Genomic DNA, 23,047 nt, shown 5'->3' with positions numbered 1-23,047 from the left:
ATTCCCATCGGCAGTGGGACAATATCATCCATAGCACCTGAGGACATTCACATTGACACATAAAGCTCTGCCTTCCAGTGTCTGACCACGGTTTGCAGTTTGCTGTGTTTGCCACCCTCTGGAACAAATGCTGCAGCACAGCAGTAGGATGGGCAGCGTGCCTGGCATGAGAAAATACCATGGGCCTGCACAGAAGGCCTGTCGCCATGCACAGCCTAGGGTGGCTCCTGCTTACATGGTCAGGGGCCATTCCTGGGGGGAGGTTTCTGGTGCCTTAAGGCCAAGATGATTGATGCAGCCAGACAAACTGAGCCAACAACAGGCAGGCATTTCTGCTGCCAAACTGCCAGGCCAGGAAAATGGGAATAGATGGTGGGGAAAGTGCTATTGCCAGCCTTTGTTGTGTGAAGTGACTCTACCTGATGGTAGGGTCAGCCCTGACTGGAATGCTGATCCATAAGAACTGAATGCAAGTTGAACTTTGTCACCATGTGGCTTATAGGGATGAAATAAAAGCAGCCTTTCCTCAGAACTGGCCCCTATTTGGTTCCAGTCCCCAGAATCTGTATTGTCTGGACTGTGTTGATAGGAAAGCTGCTCTCAGGTTACTTGCATTCAGCTGTACTTCCTTTTGTTCCCTGTCCAGAGTGCATTTCCCCTCCACCCAGGAGTTTTTGTTATCTCTGAGATGGGAACTTTGTACACTGTTTTGTCATGCAAACTGGCTGAAACAGATCCTAGGCTGTGAAATGCTGCTAACTGAAATACAAGCTCTGCAAACAGCCAAACTTTGGAAAATAATGTAAGCTGCCTGTGAGAAAGGAATTGCTAGTTCAAAGCAAATCCTTGGGTGGAGGTGATTTTGGATTTGTTTACCTTGCAGAGCCTTAGAAGACAGAAGAAAGGCACTCTGTGGTTATGTGCTGTGATTTATTTGCTAATAAGTGAAGTCATAGCTTTAGAAATGATTCCACACCCTGGATTTATGTTCCTTTGCTGTGTGAAAAGGTTACATGAGTACTGTATTATGAAGAAAATAAGAAATTGGGAGAGCATGGAATCCATCTGGAAAATTCAGGCTTCTCTGTCAGTGCCTGGAAAAGGCTGGCTAAGGGCAGGGGGGCAGTATCTGCCTAGTAACAAGAAGGAGGTAACGCCTGCAATTTATCTCTTGTGAGAGAAGTCTTTAAGACCAAGTTGGCTTGTTCCCGGACACTGCAGTAATTTGGAATATGATTTCAGCTATGTGAAGGGAGAGGATAAAAAAGACTGATTGGCAGAACAGTGGAGACTGACTGATCTGAAAGGGTCCAGAATGTGAAATGCATAAAAAGGGATTCAGAAATTACTTTAGTTGGCTTAGCTTACCTCTCAAGATATGCTACGCGTAGTTGCTGTCCTATTAATGCCATATCTGGAAGGATGCATTCTGTGTGTGTTTCAGAACTGTTCTGATTCTACACTGATGTATATTAGATTAGATCAGTGTTGTTATTTTCTGGTGGGTTTTCTTAACTACCTCAGCTTTTGTCTTGAATTGTCCCTTTTGCTCCAAGTGCCTTCTGAAACACTTTTGGAACTTTTGCCTTTTATCTTTTTTCACCATCTTTAATAAAATATTTAAAAAATTCTCCAATGAACAGTATGGGTTTTTGTTTTGTTTTTGTCTCAGGGTTTGTGATACTAAAACCAGGTCTTGCCTTGACATTTTGGTGTTTTTGCGGGTGTAGTGGTAGTTCTTTCTACCTTGCAAGGTGGGAGCAATTTATTATTTATTTATTTATTTCATTTATATCCCGCCTATCTGGCAGGGTCAGGACCACTTTAGACGGCTAACAGTCATAAAAAATACAATAAAAATATATAAACAATTTAAGTAGTAAAAGTGATACATAGGGTGAGAGAAACAATAAAAGAGGAAAGAAAAGGCGTCAGGAATTATCTGCTGGGAAGGCCTGCCAAAACATGCATGTTTTTAATTGATTCTTAAAGATACCCAGCAAGGGAGCCCCGCGAATTTCATGAGGTAGATTGTTCCAGAGGCGAGGAGCCACCGCCGAGAAGGCCCAATGCCTTGTCTTTTCCTTCCGGGCCTCCTTTGGCGTTAGGCTCCTCAGCCTCAGCAATGGTTCTGAGTGTCTAACCTTGTGGATTTTTGGACTCCCTGCAACCACTGCCAGTCTGGGTAGAGTGGAGTCTTGGGAGGCATCAGGACCAGGCATGTTATCTTGTTATCACCACGTATGACTCTCCAGTCCAAGATAAACAGGGTTGTGTGGCTGGGTGGCTAGAGAGGGACTCCCTGAACCCGCGAGTTGTCACAGTTACAAACTGTAAAGGTAGTTGCAATGATTTTTTGTTAATTGAATAATGGGCTTAACTTTTTAAAATTCTATTTAACCAGGGATGCCCCCTTGTGCACCCTAATTGCCAAAAAGTCCTTACTTGAGAACAAAATTGGGCCCACAGTCCCTGGAGGGCACAAGAGGCCTTTCTGCATAAATTTGTTTCTTTAAAAAATAGGTTGAGGTGGGTCTGAAGGGGTGCAGAAATGGCGCTGGTGGATCACAGGGGGCCTATGTTTTACAAACTCCTGGTTTAGAATCTCCTCTCATAATTTTGGTTAATATTTTTGCATTCTGCCATGACTGTTTTAACAAAGAGTGCACTACATTTTGCCCACTCTGTTTCCTGTCATCCCTGTCTTCTTAATGCCTGTCCCACCATATATTTTCAGTAGTGGTTGTGTCTAGAAATAGCATTTTCAGCCTATACCACCTATATGCTCAATGCGAGAACCCTAGACTACATAGAGTCTGTTGGATAGAGTGTTCCATTTTGGAGGACAGCAGAATCTCAATTTTGTCTTGAAAAAAAAATGAAAACCCAGACTTCTCCTAACTCCCTTTCCTATACTCATGATGGGACAAGAAAACAAACCTTTTTCTTTTTCTCTTTATTCTCTTGTATAGCAGATGGACGGATGTTCCGGAGTTCCTGTTTACCAAAACAGCTGGAAGCAGAGTGGCACTTTGGGGGAGTAAGATACCGATATGGTGGCAAGAAAGAAGGCAAGTTAGGATGATGTTTCCTAAGAAGAGTGTAAATGGAGAACATCTCAGGCTGTTCTGCCTTTGTTTTTTAAATAATTTTTAAAAAATGGCTTCCTGGGATATGATTGTGAGAACCTGTTGCAGAGGCCTTGCATTGAATAATGTGGGCCAGATTGAATTAATTGTGATTAGAAAACAGAGCTTTAGTTTGAAAGTTATCTAAATGCATTGCTTGTATTGTTCCATTGAAGTAATATGATTATTCAGGCATTCTGCTAGACCCTTGAGAGTAAATATTTCTAGGGGCAGAGAATTCTGTACTCAATCCTTAGAAAGGAACTCCACTGTTGTGCTTTCATCTGTTTCCCCTTCCTAATGTAATTGTTACAGCTCTGCACTGCAATGGAATTCATGGCTCATGTCATGTTTATATTTTTATGTTTATCCTCACAGGAAAAACAGGATTTGAACCTTGCTATTCTGAAGTGTTGCGGGTTGTACAAGGCAAACTTCATCAAGCAGATGAGATTCAGAGAAGCTCCTTCTATGCCTTTTCCTACTATTATGATCGGGCTGTGGACACTGACTTGATAGGTGAATAGCAAAATTTTACTTAAGTTGTATTACTGTTGAAAAGGACAGGTTAGTTTACCTGTTTGGTTCCTAGCTTTCTTTTCAAGGAAAATCTTTCAGAAAGTGGATTAAAACATATTTTAAACAACAGGCATCAAACCATAAAACCAATATTCAGCACTGTAGTCTCATTTAGAAACACAATAGTATTAAATGGATTCAGAATACAGCCTCACTGCATGGAGACAGACCAGCTCATGAAGTAAAATAAATCTGTACACAGCATTGGTTAGATAATAGTGTGCATTTTTTCCTGCAGATTTTCACACAGGTTGGAGCAAACGGAGTTCCAAGTAGTGTTTCAGCTGTTGTGTATCTTGAAATATCATAGTTTTGGATGATGTCCTTCTTTGTGAAAGTGTGTCTTCATGGGAAAAGGCTAGGAAAAATCCCTTTTCTGTTGGATTGGGAATGCTAAAGTTTAAACAGCATTAAATTAAAAGTTTGTTATGACAGAACAGGGGAGCTAAGTTGAAACTCAAGTTAATAGCTACAATACTGATGATTGAAAGAGATATATAGATTGCGGAAAGACACAGGGCACTTTCTGGAATGTAACATTCAGGTTGACTCTTCTTCCCAAGACTTCAGGAAAGAAATGCACATTTGCAGATGTCCCCACATATACCAATATGGAACTTGCTTTAAAAAAAAAAGATCTCCAAACTCTCATCACAAGCACAGTGTAAAGTCAGACAGCAAAGAAATAAAAATAAAACAGACATTCAGTCCAGATGGCACAGTAATATCGACCCTAACCCTTTCCCAGCATTATTGTCTTTTCCAGAGAATCTTACCTTCTCATGATGTGCCCAAAGTATGATAGCATCTGTTTTATTAGTTTTGACTCCAGGGATAGTTCATGCTCGATTTGCTTCAAGATCCACTTGTTTGTCTTTCTGTTAATTTAAGGTATCCACAAAGCTCTCCTCCAGCACCGTATTTCAAGTGATTTGTTTGTTTCTGTTTTGTTATAGGGCCATTGTTTTCAAACTGATAACAATGATTGTCAACTTTATTCATTTGGTATTGATATTTCTTATAAGCATCTTGATATTTCTTATAAGCTTATTGGGAATTCTGTAATGAGAAAACAGTGGCTGACATATTGAGAGATAATCATTACCAAGTTTAAATTGCATTTCTCAGTTTAAAAAAAATGCAATTTAGCAGGGGTTACGTGGTGCCTCGCAAGACAAATGCCTTGCAGGACAAAAATTCGCAAGACAAATGGTTTTGGCAATGGGGGTTGATGACTTGCAAGACAAATGTTCCTATGTCCGTACTTCACAAGAGTTTTCCTTTTTTTCCCTGCCTCATGTTTGCTGATTTTTAATTTTTTCTATGATGTTTAAAAAGTTAAATTTTTTTGATTGACATTTTTTAAATCATCTGCACAGTATGTATGGCTTTAAAGAGCACTTAATAAACCCTTTGTAAACCAAATTTGACTTTGTTCTGATTTTTTTTGCCCATAGGAATGCATTAATTAGATTTCAATGCATTCCTATGGGAAAATGCATTTCGTAAGATGAATTTATTCGTCTTGCGAGGCACCACTGTAATCTGTTTTTCCTATGAAAAATCAATGAACCATGAGAATTCACTTAGAGGTTGCAGCAGATGTAGCCAGAGTCAGAACCTGGACCCCAAATGAATAAAGTTGACAATCCTGCTCAGTGATTTCTCTATCTGTATTGCCTTATTCCTTTACCACCTCAGTAGGTTTCCATTTGGGCTCCTAAAAGGAAGAACGAACTTGCAGTATTCTGAAAGCCTGCTGCTGCTGAGAATTGGATTGGCTTCTAGAGACATATGCTCCCTTGGCAACACTGAGGCATACAAGTGCATGGAGTTTACAGAATATATTGTAATGTTACCAAGAACCCTCAATGTAGTGGAGTTCTGTGGCAGACATGTAGAACACCCTCCTTACAAACAAGTTGACATGGCAAGGATTCTTTATAGGAAGAAAACCACTGCTATAAGGAATGCATTTATGAGTCTTCTGCCAGCATTTCATCTTCCAATAGGAATTTAGTGTGTGTTGATTTTTCACAAACTATTGAGTGTTTCATAATTTTGTACTGTAGACATTGACCATTTGTCCCCATAGTTGCGGTTTATCAATATTGTACAGGATCTTTTTTCAGTCCCAGGATGACCCTTGTCTTGGTATTTCAGATTATGAAAAAGGTGGAGTTTTGCAAGTGAGAGACTTCGAAAGAAAAGCCAAAGAAGGTAAATTGTGTTTAGAGACTTGAGATAGGGTCTTCCAAATTAATACACCAGAAACCTGAAACACTGCCTAATATGGGTTCATATTCAGGCCTCTTAGATGTGATTTCAGACGAGTCTTCAGATTTTAATAACTTTTATGCTTTCTAGAGGGAAACATAACCTGAGATATAAGAACAAAATTATTTTTCAGGGATGATATAGCTTAATGATTTTGTCCTAGAAGGCAGCTTCTTGAATAATAATATTGTGATGAAAGCCTGTGTAATGGGGTATTTACCAATTCATAAGCATTTTTAGTGTAAGAAATCTGATTTCATCTCATGTGACACATTCCAGATGCATGGCTTTTATATTCTAAATTCTAGAACACATCAATAGGAATCAAAAGGAGTCTTTTGTTCCCAGCCTCTTCTATGTCAAGACGAAACAGATTCTGCTCAGGGCAGATACATATTACCAAATCATTAACTGTTTGTCAAAGGGAGTGAGAACAGGGAAAGGGATTTACAAGAATCATGTTTACTAGTACTTTACCCTGACATTAACTATAGTTAAGCCTCTTCTTGGGGCGCTCCTTACCAGCATTTGAAAACTGAGCAAGAACAACTTGAGAAGTAGTTATGATTCCAGAACACAGCCTTCTCCAATCAGCTGTACTCCAACTCGGCATGTATCTTGGCTGTGGGATTATGGGATGTGCAGTCCCACACAACCACTGCACAACTCCCCTTCTGGGAGGCTGCCATGTTTATCAGATAGCTGTTGCTACAACAGTTTCTTTGGTAAGACAGATAACATGTACTTTTTAGGCAGCTAGTCTAATATTTTTATGTTCCCTTTATAGTATGTGACAATCTGGATAACTACCGCTCCGCCAGCCCATTTTTGTGTATGGATCTCAGTTACATTACAGCCTTACTAAAGGAGGGCTTTGGATTTGGCGATAACACAGTTTTGCAGGCAAGTAAAAGTGGCTAGAAGAAGCCATAATCAGATTAAGTTCCTGATACAACTACTACATTCCATGCATTATGATGATATGCAGTGTGGTCAGGTATGTGGTACTATGTCATCAAGACCCAGTATGCTGTTACTGGCCTGCTAATCAAAATGAACATATGCTTGTGATGTGACAGGCTGTATCATTTGGTGCTGAGGTGGCTATTTAAGGAAAGGCAGATATTTGTGTTATATCTAGATTTGTACTGAGCCCAAAACAATGCAATTGCAAGGGGAACTAATCTCTTCTCTTTTATCTTTTTCTAACAGCTGGCAAAGAAAGTAAACAAAATAGAAACAGGCTGGGCTCTGGGTGCTACATTTCATCTTCTACAATCCCTGGGACTGTCACAGTAAGAAGATATTGCCTGGAGGATGTTTAATTTTCTTAAAACAAGGAAAATCTTTTTTATATATAAAAGTACAGTGAAGGACAGACCAAAGGAGAAGCATCGGTTACCTTAAGGAGCAGATTCTGAGCTGCCATGAAACAGGGCCTTCTATCTACAGAAATAAGTGATCCATGATTTCATTGCTTAATGGATGCCCACAGGGCATTAAAATAGATCCTGTATAAAGTGTCCAGCATTTATTTGGCCATAAGCCATCAGAACAGTGGTCTTGCTCCACACTTTTTTTAAGAATAGGCCTTTTTATCCATAAAGCAGATTTGAAGTGAGCTTAAACCAATAAGTTGTTTTAAAACATCATAACTAGTGCATATTTACTTTTCACATCAACTGAGATTCAAATAGCTGTTTTTGCAATTAGCTGGTCCTTAAACATGCAAAAAATGCTATTCTGATTGAACTTTAAGATAATTAGTCAGTAGCTAGGAGTAGCAACAAAGGGAAGACTCTAGGAATTCATACTGAATTATTTTGTGCACTTTTATGTTGATTTCTCTAAAGTTAAGAAAGAGCACAGCCTTTTCTGTAAGCATTTTGGCCACCTTAGGAGACAAAGAAATTTGCTGGAGATGAAGCCACAAACAATTTGTTCCCCAATTTAATGATACAAAACATCTAGATGCCCTTTTGGAAATAATCAGTTAAAAGGGAAGCGCCTCTGACATGCTTCTAAAGCCACCTTTTCTAAAAATTTGCACTTTCTTGGAAAATGATGAATTTAACAGGACTCTAGCATAGGTATACAGGTACTCAGGCAGGTGGGTGACCTTTGGTAAAACCTTTAATATTCCCATTGTAGCAAAGCACCTTGTACCTCCTTATGCTGCACAAATGTTAAAATGTTCAGCAGGATTACTCAGTAAAAATGTGTTTCATCTTTGTATTGTTCAGCAATGCCAGTAAGGATAATTAGCTTTGGAACAAAAATATTAAGACATGCCAATGTCAGATGTTTGTACTTGTCAACATTTTTGGCCAAGTGCTCTTACTGAATATGGAACTTGTAGTGTCTGCATAATACCCTGCAATTTTATGTATGTGCAATGTTGTGCCTGAAAAAATACAAGACAGAGCTTACCTAGACATGCTTTCTGGTCCCTTGACCAAAGCAAGATAGTTTGTGAAACCCTAGTGTGAACTCATGCTCTGCAACCTCATTTCTAATCTCAGGCAAAAGTTTCAGTTTCTGAGCACCGCTCTTCCTATACCAAAGTTAATTTATATTTGGCAAATTCAGGACCTTTTTTTTAAAGTGCATGTGCTTTGATAGATGGATAACTTCTGCTGCTAATTAAACGACCACTTCTGTATTCCTTCCCTACACAACACCAGTGAACCTCATTTGCATAAGGAGTACAAAAACAGGTTCTCTTCCCTCCAATGATTCCAGCAGTGATTTGAAACTATCTTGCCTTCTTAAGTGTTCATACCTTTCCCAGTGCAAGGAATTAGTGATCTGCACAGAATGACCTTGTTGGAAAGAAACTATCTGTATAATTTGGTGGAGGAGATAATGAAACAAAGAACTTATTTTTTTTCTTTAAAAAACAGATATGAAAGCAGCTGTTTACATGACCTAATGTATATGTTTAATGTAGCAGAGTAGTTTGAAAGGACATTTATTTTGGTTTAGCTTAATTTTTAAAATAAAATTAAGGTAAACTGTGAGCAGACTGAGCCCTTCCTCTTAAATAAATGTCCAGATAGGCAGCACTGTGAGGGCAGGTACTTCTAACCTTAAATTCTCTCTTCAGACACACATTCACACTTTGTCTTGAAACTAAATTGTAAAAAGGTAGCATAAATATCCTTGCACATTAGCTATGTTTATGTTACTTGGTGCTGTACTACAGTTAGATTAATATCAAGCTGAACTGTTTTGTACATGAATAAGGCAAAGCAACTTTGAATGTTATTTTAGTAATTAAAATAATATTTTTAACAGAATACTTTTGGACTCTTGCCTTTCACTGAGACTTACTTATGCTATTCTGTCTGTAGAATAGAATTTTATAACCTTGAGACCAAGTGGGTAAGCAATATCCCTATCCCAGATATGTCTAAGAGGACAAGACTGAAAAAAAATGGGAAAGACATGATAAATGAATAAGCTGGCCCCTAGAGTCTCTCTCATTTGAAGCAGGAGAATGACTGGAATCCAACCAAGTTCTTCCACTGACAGAACTGCTTCTTCAGTAGAACTGGATCTTGCAGAAGGCAGGATAAAGTCCTTCTGTGTCAGAAGACATCCACATGTTCTATGCTGGTTTTTGCCTCTTTCCCTCAAACTACACTTTACTGTTCATTCCAATAACACCATTTTGCTCAAACAGTCTTTACAGTTCCAGATATCCCAGTAATAAGTAAGACTACATTGGCATTTTAGGAGAAAATCGACTGCCAGTTTCACTGGAAGAAGGAAGAACTTCCATCAGAATAAGCAAATGTAAAAATGCCATACGTCTTGAAGGTTTTTTTTCTGTTTGAAATAGGTTAGATGAAATGTAATAGTCTTATAATGGATGAGTCCATGCAACCATCAGCAGTCAATAGTACTTGATTTATGAGGCTGTCACTTGTTAGCAAATCCCATGATCTGTTCCTAAAGGATGAAAAGAGAAAGACATTACTTTTAATCCTGATGAAGTTCTGTCTCAGAGTTCCTTAATACAGTATTTACATGTATAACCAGGATCATGTGTCCCTCATGATCTTTTTTAGTTGATTTCCCACACACACACACACCTAGCTAGGTATCTACAAAATAATACACCTGGCTTCCAGCTCTCCATGTCCCCTTTTTTATCTTTCCTCAGAATACCCCTTGGCCCTTTGTTTAGCACATGCCAATATGTGTGTGGCTGTCTGTGAGACACAAAACCAGCCAGAAACGCCCTCCAGGCTATGACATCTCCAGTCCTGCTGTAAAAACACCCCCTCTTCTCATTTAAGCCAAAATGAAAGCATACTATTGTTTATGAACTTGATATGAATTGTTTATGAACTTGATATGAATTGCTACACATGTTGAATCTACCAAAACAGGTAGGAGATAAAGAAAGATAAGCACCATATGTGTTCTCCCATAGTCAGTGTAAAAACACTGTTTGGTTCACTTTGCCACAGATAGGAATGGGATACATACTTAGAAAAGCTGCTATCTAATCACCATTACATCTATTTAACGTAATACCATTCTGGACAAGTTATTCGGCTCCTCGTATCAAAGACAATGTTAAAAAAAGAGTTCTTACTTTAACTGGAGGTATGGCATTAGTTGCTTGCAACCCCCATGTCCTAAGCAACACAAAAGGAATTACACTTGTAGAGTACAATCTCTTCAATAAGTCAATAGCAGCCATGAGAGAAACATTGTGTCTCTGCCTTTCTCCTTCAAACTGCAGCAGATGCTTCAGAGAACCTGGAACAGAGATCATTTCAGAGTTTACTACATGGAGTAGATGGATTCCCAAATGATTCTGAAGTCAGGGTTGTAGACTGGATTCAGCATACAGAATAACTCAGTCTGGTACATTAACAGGACTGACAAAATAAGTTAAGCTTTCATTCTAGTCAAGATGGAGTCTTGCCACATAACCACAATTTCCTAATATGTTTGGCAATCTCACTTTGACTGCTGAAAATAATCAAGTTGGCCAACAAAAAGAGTGGGTTGAGGAGCAATGGTGCTCCATGAGCGTTTGCATCCCAGAATGACAAATTGTGTGGCCCCCACCATTGGGCAGACCTGTTGCCACTCTGGAATGCAAATTAAATTGTGGTAAGGAATATGTCTCCTTCATGGATTGCTGCCTTGTCGTGGCGAAGGGGCTTGAGTAACTCAGAGAAGCTATGGGCTATGCCGTGCAGGGACACCCAAGACGGACAGGACATAGTGGAGAGTTCCGACTAAACGCAATCCACCTGGAGTAGGAAATGGCAAGCCACTCCAGTATCTTTGCCAAGAACGCCCCATGATCAGAAACAAAAGGCTAAAAGATATGACGCTGGAAGATGGGCCCCTCAGGTCGGAAGGCGTCCAACATGCTACTGAGGAAGAGCGGAGGACAAGTACAAGTAGCTCCAGAGCTAATGAAGTGGTTGGGCCAAAGCCGAAAGGACGCTCAGCTGTGGACGTGCCTGGAAGTGAAAGGAAAATCCAATGCTGCAAAGAAAAATACTGCATAGGAACCTGGAATGTAAGATCTATGAACGTTGGGAAGCTGGAGGTGGTCAAACAGGAGATGGCAAGAATAAACATCGACATCCTGGGCATCAGTGAACTAAAATGGACAGGAATGGGCGATTTCAGCTCAGATGATTATCATATCTACTATTGTGGGCAAGAATCCCGTAGAAGGAATGGAGTAGCCCTCATAGTCAACAAAAGAGTGGGAAAAGCTGTAATGGGATACAATCTCAAAAATGATAGAATGATGTCAATACGAATCCAAGGCAGACCATTCAACATCACAATAATCCAAGTTTATGCACCAACCAGCACTGCTGAGGAGACTGAAATTGAACAATTCTATGAAGATTTACAACACCTTCTAGAACTGACACCAAAGAAAGATGTTCTTCTCATTCTAGGGGACTGGAATGCTAAAGTAGGGAGCCAAGAGATAAAAGGAACAACAGGGAAGTTTGGCCTTGGAGTTCAGAACGAAGCAGGACAAAGGCTAATAGACTTTTGTCAAGAGAATAAGCTGGTCATCACAAACACTCTTTTCCAACAACACAAGAGGCGACTCTATACATGGAAATCACCAGATGGGCAATATCGAAATCAGATTGATTATATTCTCTGCAGCCAAAGATGGAGAAGCTCTATACAGTCAGCAAAAACAAGACCTGGAGCTGACTGCGGTTCTGATCATCAGCTTCTCATAGCAAAATTCAAGCTTAGACTGAAGAGATTAGGAAAAACCACTGGGCCACTCAGGTATAATCTAAACCAAATCCCTTATGAATACACAGTGGAAGTAAAGAACAGATTTAAGGAACTAGATTTGGTGGACAGAGTGCCTGAAGAACTTTGGATAGAGGCTCATAACATTGTCCAGGAGGCAGCAACGAAAACCATCCCAAAGAAAAGGAAATGCAAGAAAGCAAAGTGGCTGTCCAACGAGGCCTTAGAAATAGCAGAGAGGAGAAGGGAAGCAAAATGCAAGGGAGATAGGGAAAGTTACAGAAACTTGAATGCAGACTTCCAAAGAATAGCAAGGAGAGACAAGAGGGCCTTCTTAAATGAACAATGCAAAGAAATAGAGGAAGATAACAGAAAAGGAAAGACCAGAGATCTGTTCAGGAAAATTGGACATATTAGAGGAACATTTTGCGCAAAGATGAACATGATAAAAGACAAAAATGGGAGGGACCTAACAGAAGCAGAAGACGTCAAGAAGAGGTGGCAAGAATACACAGAGGAATTATATCAGAAAGATTTGGATATCCCAGACAACCCAGACAATGTAGTTGCTGACCTTGAGCCAGACATCCTGGAGAGCGAAGTCAAGTGGGCCTTAGAAAGCCTGGCTAACAACAAGGCCAGTGGAGGTGATGGCATTCCAGTTGAACTATTTAAAATCTTGAAAGATGATGCTGTTAAGGTGCTACATTCAATATGCCAGCAAGTTTGGAAAACTCAACAGTGGCCAGAGGATTGGAAAAGATCAGTCTACATCCCAATCCCAAAGAAAGGCAGTGCCAAAGAATGCTCCAACTACCGTACAATTGCACTCATTTCACACGCTAGCAAGGTTATGCTCAAAATCCTACAAGGTAGGCTTCAGCAGTATGTGGACCGAGAACTCCCAGAAGTACAAGCTGGATTCCGAAGAGGCAGAGGAACTCGAGACCAAATTGCTAACTTGCGCTGGATTATGGAGAAAGCCAGAGAGTTCCAGAAAAATATCTACTTCTGCTTCATTGATTATGCAAAAGCCTTTGACTGTGTGGACCACAGCAAACTATGGCAAGTTCTTAAAGAAATGGGAGTGTCTGACCACTTTATCTGTCTCTTGAGAAACCTATATGTGGGACAGGAAGCAACAGTTAGAACTGGTCATGGAACAACTGAGTGGTTCAAAATTGGGAAAGGAGTACGGCAAGGCTGTATATTGTCCCCCAGCTTATTTAACTTATATGCAGAATACATCATGCGGAAGGCTGGACTGGAAGAAACCCAAGCCGGAATTAAGATTGCCGGAAGAAATATCAACAACCTCCGATATGCAGATGATACCACTCTGATGGCAGAAAGTGAGGAGGAATTAAAGAACCTTGTAATGAGAGTGAAAGAGGAGAGTGCAAAAAACGGTCTGAAACTCAACATCAAAAAAACTAAGATCATGGCCACTGGTCCCATCACCTCCTGGGAAATAGAAGGGGAAGATATGGAGGCAGTGTCAAATTTTATCTTCCTGGGCTCCATGATCACTGCAGATGGAGACAGCAGCCCTGAAATTAAAAGGCGCCTTCTTCTTGGGAGGAAAGCGATGACAAATCTTGACAGCATCTTGAAAAGCAGAGACATCACCTTGCCAACAAAAGTCCGAATAGTCAAAGCTATGGTTTTTCCTGTCATAATGTATGGAAGTGAGAGCTGGACCATAAAGAAAGCAGACCGCCGAAGAATTGATGCCTTTGAATTGTGGTGCTGGAGGAGGCTCTTGAGAATCCCCTGGACTGCAAGGAGAACAAACCTATCAGTTCTAAAGGAAATCAACCCTGAATGCTCACTTGAAGGACAGATCCTGAAGCTGAGGCTCCAGTACTTTGGCCATCTCATGAGAAGAAAAGAGTCCTTGGAAAAAACCTTGATGTTAGGAAGGTGTGATGGCAAGAGGAGAAGGGGACGACCGAGGATGAGATGGCTGGACAGTGTCTGCGAAGCAACCAACATGAACCTGACACAACTCCGGGAGGCAGTAGAAGACAGGAGGGCCTGGCGTGCTCTGGTCCATGGGGTCACGAAGAGTCGGACACGACTAAACGACTAAACACACACAAGGAATATGTGGTTACAATGCTGTGTGTTCCTTCTAATTTTGGTGATACAAATAACATAGATGGTCATGTTGCAACTTTGTTTTTTCTGCTTTCCATATTCATCAATCAGTCAGTGTGCTTATATCAATTTCTCCTTCCCAAGGAAAGGCACTCCCTTCTACAGTTTACAACAGAAAAAAAAATTGGATACTAGTCATAGTGTTATTACACAAATTAGACACCAACAACTTAGACAGATCCTTTACCTAGAAACTGAATGGCAAAGAGAATGAGCCTTCAGAAGGGACATTTTGTCTGACCACACTTTAGTTTCTACTACATTCTTACCTAGGTCCTTCCCATTGAATGCCGCAGCACTGAGATGACGTGTCAAGCAAGCAATATCCCCAAAGCCCATGTTTACACCTTGGCCTGCTAGAGGATGTACTCTGTGAGCAGCATCCCTATAAGAAAATAATAATGGTCATGGAACAAAATACGATATCAGATATACTGAAAGATACCAGAGTGGATATCTCCATTAGCAGTTTTTACACGACCCAACCTTATGTCTATAAACAGATTGCTCAAATACAAAGAATTACAAAAAATAAATGGTGAATTAAAAACAACAGGGTATTCCTGTGTCTATATAATGCTCTGAGAGTCAGTGGCCCTCTAAGAGAACAAAGGATAGTCTGGAGGGGGCTGCAGTGGGACACAGAAATCAAAATTAATTCAGCAAGTCTGTCTTGGGCAAGCAGAAACTGTTTTATGTTCAAGCAAGATTATCTTTGAATCCAAGGCCATGTTCTTTTTGATGCATAAGCTCCCATCTTTCCTTCCAGTTCAGAGAAACACATTTTACACTTCCAGAACCTCTACTTCTATGACAACTAGAAACACCTTACTTGAACCCTTCACTTTCAATTCCTAATCAACTCATCTTTACAGAGATTAATTATAGCACTTAAATTCCTCAGTGTGAAGTTACCCAATCAGAGCCACACGGTGTTGGACATATTCTGTTGCATGCCCCAATCCAAGAGGGAACACAGCTCGGCTCTTTGGGTCCACTTTTGCAACACTTGGAGGCAGCTGGCGGCCTGCAGTCCCTGATGGCATCAGGAAAGAAACAGCAGATTGGAACATGGATCCAGCCGTATCAATAAGGTCTGAGTGATGTGCACTGCTCCACTGGATAAAGACAGAAATTTGTTTGTTAGCATACCAGCCAAACTATGTAACGCTGAAAGATTGGTATCACTATTTCTGTCTCCTGTTAGAATACACCAAGGAGTACATTACAAAAAGGAAAAGTTAGAGAAAAACCAAAGAGGGTAATACTTACAAAAGCAGAATTTACAGAATCTACAAAACTTTCCTCGTCCATGCTCAGAAGCTGTGATGCATGTTCATGTGATGTTGACCAAACCAAAGAGCTGACAGGGTCAGAGAGCTGATGCAAAAGTTGCGGATAAAAGAAAAAAACAACAAAGTAACCGCCTATTTCGTTTATCTCAGCAGAGCCCCTCACTCATCCCCCCAAAATGTATAACTTGAAAGTGGTAGAAAAAGAGAATAAACACATTAATAAAGACAAACGCAAATAACAGACACAGTTAAACAAGTAGAGGAAAAAGGGAAGAAAAAGTCTGGAAACTCAATGGATAGAAAGGTACTAAGCTCTTTACCGGAAGAAGAGCAATTGGTCCAGATGGAAGAAATCTTTGCCATGCTACGTTGTTATCTGTTGCCTGAAACATAAAAAAATTTCAGAAGCAAGATGAAATTTTATTCAGGTTCCATCTTTGGCTTGTATTTTCAGAACGTGGAACTCAATTGCTGAATTCTTTGGGATCTGACCTCGGACAAGTGAAGAGTGGCAACTATCGATGACTGGTCATAGCGATACTGAATATTCTGAATACCAGCTGCTTTCCGGACCACAGAATTCTGCCCATCTGCACCAATCTGTGAAAACAAGAGATTGATATAAACCTTATTAACATCTTTAACATATCTCCACCCCTTCGCCTCTCATAATCCACAATCAGTAGCTAATCAGAAACAGGATAAAATCTAATAGTGCCCAGATGCTAGCAAACTAGACCTTCAACAGCAATGCCTGTGTCCTCCTAAAACCTATTCCAGACGTGTAGAGTAGATTTTGGGGACAGAAGAAAGGTTGGAAGGAAAACCAATACCATAGAAGTGGGAATTTACTTCTGCTATATCATATGGTACCCAGAGTAACCAAAACTGTTGCTCTCCACATTAATGTTCAAAAACTGTTGCTTCCTAAACCGTTTGGATGAGCATATTTAATTAATCCCTAACAAATATATTTAGGATGACATTAATCAAATCACAGTGTGCAACTGTATAACCACAAGTATAACCAGATTTTTTAAATATCTAACTGTTTCAACTCACCTCTAAGCCCCTCATGCTGGTGGTGTAGCACCACATGACACTAGAACTAAATCCAGTAGAAAGGACTTGGCAAGATGGTGCCTGATTAAACAGAAAATAAAGGCTTAGTTACCAGCAGTTTGGTTTGAAGTCTGCGTCCATCTGCTAAATCAATTTGGACCCAAGGGCTTGAATCAGAGGTTTGATAATGAAGGGGGAAGGTGTACCCAACTGCTCTGCTCTTGTAGAAAACTTCCACACGGTCTGATGGGGACACAATGTTTCAATGTCACCAAATGACAGGCAGCAATGAAGGAAAGAAGTGAAAAACAAAACACAGCCCATGTAGAACAGTTCACTAATTATTGAATTTCTACAGATGTTTACTACCATTCATTTTCTAAGTACAAATAACATACGTGTAAACATGTGCGAATGACTGAAGTGACAAACTTCAAAAACTGTTATAACCTCAAGCTATCTGGCAGAATGTAAACATATCAATTTTTATGCTCCTCTATAGTTCCACTAGGCCTAATCCATTGAAAAGAGCACCTAGTAGGAGCACCCAGTGCAACAAGACTAGGAAGAACTGCCACTACCTGAAATTGCATCCAACTGTTTGGTTAAAGCTGCCATGATAACGTTGTTCTCTATAATGTAACCCATATCTTCCAAGTTATCCTTATCAAAGATGATCATGGCATCAGAACATGCATCCCACACCTGTAAAGAAAAGAAATATGACTAACTAAACCAAAAAAAGATACATATGTAAATACAGAGATTTTCTTTTCTATTAGGACTCTAGTTATAACATTCAATATTTAAAACCCCTAGTAAATACAGAAAACACAAATGTACCTGAGAGTGGGCAACTGTGGCTCTCCAAATGTTTGTGGCCTACAACATCCAGAAGTCATAGCTTGTATAGCCAAGAGGTTATACTCTAAAAGATGTGGAAGTTACAGCCAAACGACATTTGCAGAACCACACTAGCCTATCTCTGACGTATGCAAAGATGAAAAATACAAACCTGAACAACAGATAGCGATGGGACTACCATGATTCCCCGAAAATAAGACAGGGTCTTATATTAATTTTGACTCCAAAAATGCATTAGGGCTTATTTTCAGGGAATATTCTATTTTACAGTCATGTTATCTGATTGCTGCACAATGCTGGAGGGTAGGGTTTCACTTAACTGGGGCTTATTTTTGGGGTAGGGCTTATACAAGCATCCTGAAAAATCATACTAGAGTTTATTTTTGGAACATGTGTGTGTGTTTGTGTATGGCAGGGGTATAACACACATAAAATACTGTATAGTCAATGTTTCAGAAGAGTTAGTTTGTGCTAACATGTAAGGCAAGAATAAAATAAAGATGAAAACAATGTGGCACTTTAAAAACTAACTGCTATATTTTAATATGAGCTTATGTTAACATATATCTGAGGAAGTGGACTTGTCTATGAAAGTGCTCATTAAAATATAGCAGCTAGTCTTCATGGTGCCACAATGTTTTTGTTTTCTTCATTTTTATTTTTATTTTGTTTTTCCTGACAAATAGTCAAATATATCTCATTAAAATAAACAGCTTCACACAACACAAAAGCAGTGAGAATTCATAAATGAGGCATCCTCTTTGCGCACTTCTGAGATCTTAGCAAAGGAGGAATCCAAAGAGAAAACAGAACGACAGGTTACCCATCTGTAATTGTAGTTCTTTGAGTGGACCTCTGTGATTCACACCCTGGGTGATCCGCACCTGCGCAGAGCCTCATAGGAAAGTTCTAGAGCTTCTGCCGTAGCAAAAAAAAACATTAGAATAAGGCTCCCCTTTCAGTTGTATCAACCGCCACTACATTAAGCAGAAGTGTCGTGACAGCGGGGAGGATGGGCAGGATGTGTGAATCACAGAGATCCACTAAAAGAACTACAATTACAGGTGGGTAATCTATCCTCCTTCTTCATGGTCTCTGTGGATCACACCCTAGGTGACTAAAAAGCGGTCTTACCCAGAGGCAGGGTGTCACGCCAAGGTCATTTGTCGGTGTTGAGGATTTTTGATATTGAGAGATGTCATCCAAGTGTCCATGGACATTATTTGATATGGTTGAATGTCTGTGTCGAACTCAAGGTCACAGTGATGTTGAGTTTGATGGCTTGGTTCTATCAGGTGACAGAAATTGTGTGTTGATAGAGGGACAGAACAAGTGTCCATGGACCAGGATGGATATCGAGGATCATTAATATCAGAGTCTGTGTCTCAGTGATGTCGAAATGGAGGTTGTTGATGAGCTGGTAAAGCAGTGGAGTATACAGACGCTGGAGATGTCGAGCGAGAGGAATTATTTCCCTCGTTTGGATTAACAGGAAAATATCAGGAGGCTGGAACTGTGTAGAAGAAAAATGCTCAGTTGTCCTGGGTCTTTTATGTGCCAGGTAGGGAGCAAGTTGGAGTCCATGTGGGCCACGGTGATATGGCCGTTTTGACACTGATGGCTGTTGAGATTGAGGCCCGCAAAGAGAAGATATGGTTGAGCTGATTGGCAGTTGTGGTTTGTCCAGTCGAGCACTGATCAGGGCAAACGGTAACACGGTGAGAGTGCTGAACACGGTCATAGTGATGTTGAGCCATGCATGATGAAATAGGCAGCTCCAGGGACTGTTGGGGCCAATGTCTCCGAGGCAGTCATGGTGGATGAGCAGATGTTAACGAATAAGGTATAGTCTCTAGTTGTTGTTCAGAGTCAACCCTGTCAGGTGAAGCAACTACGGAAGGCTTGTTAGAAAGAACAGTGTTGAGGACTGGGATGAGAAGATGTTAATTGATTGACTCTGTCATCCCAATCCAGTGATTGGGAGCAGGGTTGATGAGAGGGGATTCTGTCATCATCAGAAGGTGAACCAACAGAGATTGATTTGGCGGTTTGTTGAGGCTGCTGAGAAATGACTGCAGCTTTAGATTTATGCTTTTAGGTGGAAAAGGCTCCAGAACTGAAGAGGCTTCGGTGGACATTTGATGTTTAGTGGAGGGCTTCAATATGAAGGATTTCAGTATCAAGGCTTTAATTTATGGGTTTTTGGTGTTGGAGTGGGATGGTGTGGTTGATGAACGTTGTTTTGAGGCTTCAGAAAGAGCCTTCTCCATTGCTTTGGTTTGTGAGGTGGCCTTACAAGGAGGTTGGGCCATTTTGGTTGGTTGAAGGGATTGTTCCCAAAGATGGAGTTTTAATCTGGATACGCAAGAATGGAGGACTCCGTGCTTGAAGTTCTTACAATGCTGGCAGGATGACGTCTGGTGTGCCTCTCCCAAGCAAAAAAGACACTTGGCATGGGTGTCGGAGAATGGCATTTTGTTATCACAGACCACACAGTGTTTAAAAGGGCCCAAAGGGGCCATGAATAGGAGAAAATAATTTGAGGAGAAAAAATGAGGACGGGGGGGGGCTGCGGCTGGAGGCTGAGCAAAATAAAAAAGAAAAATCTCTGATAATGAATTTGATCTAAAAGTCTAAAGGAAAAAAGATTGATAACAGGAAAGAATCAAGAATAAACTCTCTCTTTTACTCACAGAAGCAGAACTATGAGGCTCTCAATGTGATGGTTGAAAGAAACTGAAAGGGGAGCATTGGCGCCAAGGTACTTATACGAGGGGGCAGGGGCCTTATTCTAATGTGCTTTTTGCTACCGCAGAAACTCTAGAACTTTCCAATGAGGCTCTGTGCAGGTGCAGATCACCCAGGGTGTGATTCACAGAGGCCACGAAGAAGAACTTATCTGATAATACATCTTTCTCATCTCCCACCAAAGATTTATATGACTCCTTTGCACATGATCCTAGAAACATCAAAGACCTTGTACCCACATATGACATAGAAATAATCTATGCACCTCTGAATGTAGGAAAAAAACCTCAGGCTTATAAGAACCAAAACATTCTACAAACAGACAAAAATAAAGATATAGACTGTATTTTTTTCAGAATCAGGCACCTGCATCCGCCGAAAGGGTTTGATTCTCATATTACATATATCTTCCCAAGCACCAAAGCCTGGAAAAGAAACAAAAGAATTCTAAGATATCATAACATTATCCTAAGATTCCATAAATATTTAACAGAGAATCTTCAGATGAAGAAAGAAATCAAATCCTCCATTTTACATATGCTCTTTGCAACTCTCCTTATTAATGTGAGCTGATTTTGCTTAGATTGTCCACACCCAGCTACCATTACTTTATGAAGACCCGATGGGAAAGTGGAGGATTTTAAGAGACAAGAGCAACACTTCAATGTTGGTATCTGCAGTTCTAATAGCCAATTTCCCCATGCAGGATTTGCTCTATGATGTGCTACTCCCTTCTGCTGGAACTGGAAGCACACTTTTCTATTTCCAAAATATCCTGCTTTACAGATGAATTCTGCTTCCCTAAGACGTCTCAGAATGTGAAATTCCTTGCTGTAAAACCTTTTCTCTAAACAATGTGTATACAGGCAGAGGCCCTTCAGGTGGTTACAAAAATTTGTTTCTGCATTGTTTATCATCAAGAAGGCAGCCTGTTATTTATTTTGTTTGCTATCTTTAGACCCCATCTCTTTTCAAAAGAACAAATTCATCGCTGATCCTCCCCATTTTATTCTCTTAACATCCCATGAGCTAGAGCAGGCTGAAAGAGAGTGAGTGGCCCATGGCAACCCTATGAGTTTGTGGGGATTTGAACTCCTGATTCGTAGTCCAACACACTAACCATTATATTATGCTGCCTTCAAAGTTTCAATTTAATTTTCAAGCTGTTCAAGCCAAATCCACAATGGCTGTAAATCATTTCCTACGTGAAACACACAAATATAACCCAATACAGCATTGTACAGTATTGGGTTATGTATGTTATGTACTTTCATATACCCACACCAAGTATAACATACCCGACAAACACTCATCATAGTTCACATCTGACAAATGCTCTACTTACTACTGAGAAATGTCGCTGAGCCAGGTGTGATAGCACTGACTCTATTACTGTAATTCTCTGACACCTGGTTAAACACTTTCCTTGGGCGAGTTTCAAGGAGGAGAATTTTCTTATCACGGAGGTGAACATCATGACCTTAGGAAAAAACAGTTTCATAAAAAATCTGGAATACCATGCAACAAAACGTCCCAAAAATGTCTATATTTTGCTGGACTGGCTTTGCACTCTAAGCATGGAAGGAATGTAAAGATTTACATGCTTATCCTGCCTCTCCTATCTCTGGTCACCTTGCCTTGAGAAGGAGTGTCTTAAGGGAAACTGTAACTACAAGCCTGCTTTGTTCTCCATAATCAAGACTTCCATGTCTCTTCACAGCTTTAATTTTGTAACACTTAATCCCCAAAACTAAAACAATCACAATTTGAGCTTTTCTACAAATCAACATTACATTATGGTTTTTCTCATATCTACATTTTCTGTAAAGTTAATACCATTCTACTTCCAAGTACATCAAGACTTAAAATTATGTGGTACAAATGGATGAGAGTTACTATATCTTTCAGAATTCAAACCTGGCTAGAGTAATTCATGTCTCATCTGTATACGATGGAGTGTGTTGCAATCTATAGGCCTTTCCACCAAATAAAATTTGTTACTTTTACAGCCCACTCAAGACTCTTTGCTTGCAAAATTCAACAATCTTTGCAATGCCTAAACCAATGTCCTTTATAGAGAAAGCTATATTTGTGCCCTTGGAAACAGCTGACAGCAGGAACATTGTGAATCTGAGGCATTTGCCTGACAAACATGACATCCGAGTCCATATTATTAAATTCCCTCGTGTAAATACTCCAACGTTTGCAACAGGAGGATGGCTCTGGAAGTATTAGGAGAGCTGTAATTCAGTCCTAGGACTCGGTTTTTACGATGGGGACAGCACTGACTATTGCCCAGCCTGAGGACTGGAACTAGCGGAGTTTAAAACCACGAAGCTGCCTTTCCAGGTGTTTCGTTCCCAGCGGATCAGCCTCATACCCAGAGCAGCCGCCATGGCCGTCCCGACCATGCCCCCTCCGGACACCACCACATCGTACACCGCCTTCGAACTGCTGGCTCTCATCGAACCCCGAGGGAACGGGGACCTGCCAGGTCTGCTGCGGGGCCAAAGGCGTTGCCTACGAGGAGGCCCAAGGAGACAGCACCGGGACAAACCCACTAACGCCGCCATTACGCCGGAAATGACACACTTCGGCAACCCCCACGCGGCCGGAAATTACTTCACGAACACCTTGACAACAGAAAGGGACCAACCGAACAAAATGAGG

General features: G+C 40.5%; 2 protein-coding genes and 2 long non-coding RNA genes across 8 annotated transcripts in view; 2 read left to right on the top strand and 2 right to left on the bottom strand.

The window, feature by feature from the left end:
- Positions 1-9,283, top strand: part of ENTPD5 (ectonucleoside triphosphate diphosphohydrolase 5 (inactive)) — a 26,240-nt gene extending 16,957 nt beyond the window's left edge. For both annotated transcript variants that reach the window (XM_020807247.3, XM_020807248.3), the window contains exons 10-14: positions 2,973-3,071; positions 3,507-3,647; positions 5,871-5,927; positions 6,772-6,887; positions 7,197-9,283. In XM_020807247.3, the coding sequence (XP_020662906.3) occupies positions 2,973-3,071; positions 3,507-3,647; positions 5,871-5,927; positions 6,772-6,887; positions 7,197-7,283 (500 nt within the window). In that variant the 3' untranslated portion in view covers positions 7,284-9,283. The remainder of the gene's footprint in view (positions 1-2,972; positions 3,072-3,506; positions 3,648-5,870; positions 5,928-6,771; positions 6,888-7,196) is intronic.
- LOC144588994 (uncharacterized) lies at positions 3,845-5,875 on the bottom strand. Its single transcript, XR_013544804.1, has 2 exons — positions 4,484-5,875; positions 3,845-4,100 (listed from the first exon to the last, which is right to left on the bottom strand). It is a non-coding gene; the product is annotated as an uncharacterized LOC144588994 (long non-coding RNA).
- On the bottom strand, positions 9,238-23,032 carry COQ6 (coenzyme Q6, monooxygenase). 4 transcript variants are annotated; one of them, XM_072986412.2, is made up of 12 exons: positions 22,758-23,032; positions 21,723-21,857; positions 20,744-20,802; positions 17,347-17,470; positions 16,766-16,846; positions 16,196-16,303; positions 16,024-16,086; positions 15,681-15,788; positions 15,324-15,526; positions 14,678-14,793; positions 10,591-10,757; positions 9,238-9,938 (listed from the first exon to the last, which is right to left on the bottom strand). In XM_072986412.2, exons 4-12 carry the CDS (start codon positions 17,356-17,358, stop codon positions 9,909-9,911), a joined length of 888 nt encoding a protein of 295 aa, XP_072842513.2. In that variant the 5' UTR covers positions 17,359-17,470; positions 20,744-20,802; positions 21,723-21,857; positions 22,758-23,032; the 3' UTR covers positions 9,238-9,908. The 4 variants fall into 4 exon arrangements, with proteins under 4 accessions (XP_072842513.2, XP_020662902.3, XP_078248768.1 ...); XM_020807243.3 differs by lacking the exon at positions 16,766-16,846 and adding an exon at positions 16,878-17,008 and having other exon boundaries at positions 22,758-22,993; XM_078392642.1 differs by lacking the exons at positions 16,766-16,846; positions 20,744-20,802; positions 21,723-21,857; positions 22,758-23,032 and adding exons at positions 16,878-17,008; positions 18,764-20,074.
- Positions 17,006-20,305, top strand: LOC144588999 (uncharacterized). Its single transcript, XR_013544821.1, has 2 exons — positions 17,006-18,590; positions 20,211-20,305. It is a non-coding gene; the product is annotated as an uncharacterized LOC144588999 (long non-coding RNA).
- Positions 23,033-23,047: the final 15 nt, after the last annotated feature.

This window comes from Pogona vitticeps, chromosome 1 (assembly GCF_051106095.1).
Source record: "Pogona vitticeps strain Pit_001003342236 chromosome 1, PviZW2.1, whole genome shotgun sequence".
In the NCBI taxonomy this organism is placed as follows: Eukaryota; Metazoa; Chordata; class Lepidosauria; order Squamata; family Agamidae; genus Pogona; species Pogona vitticeps.
This window is presented reverse-complemented; position numbering and strand designations above follow the sequence as displayed.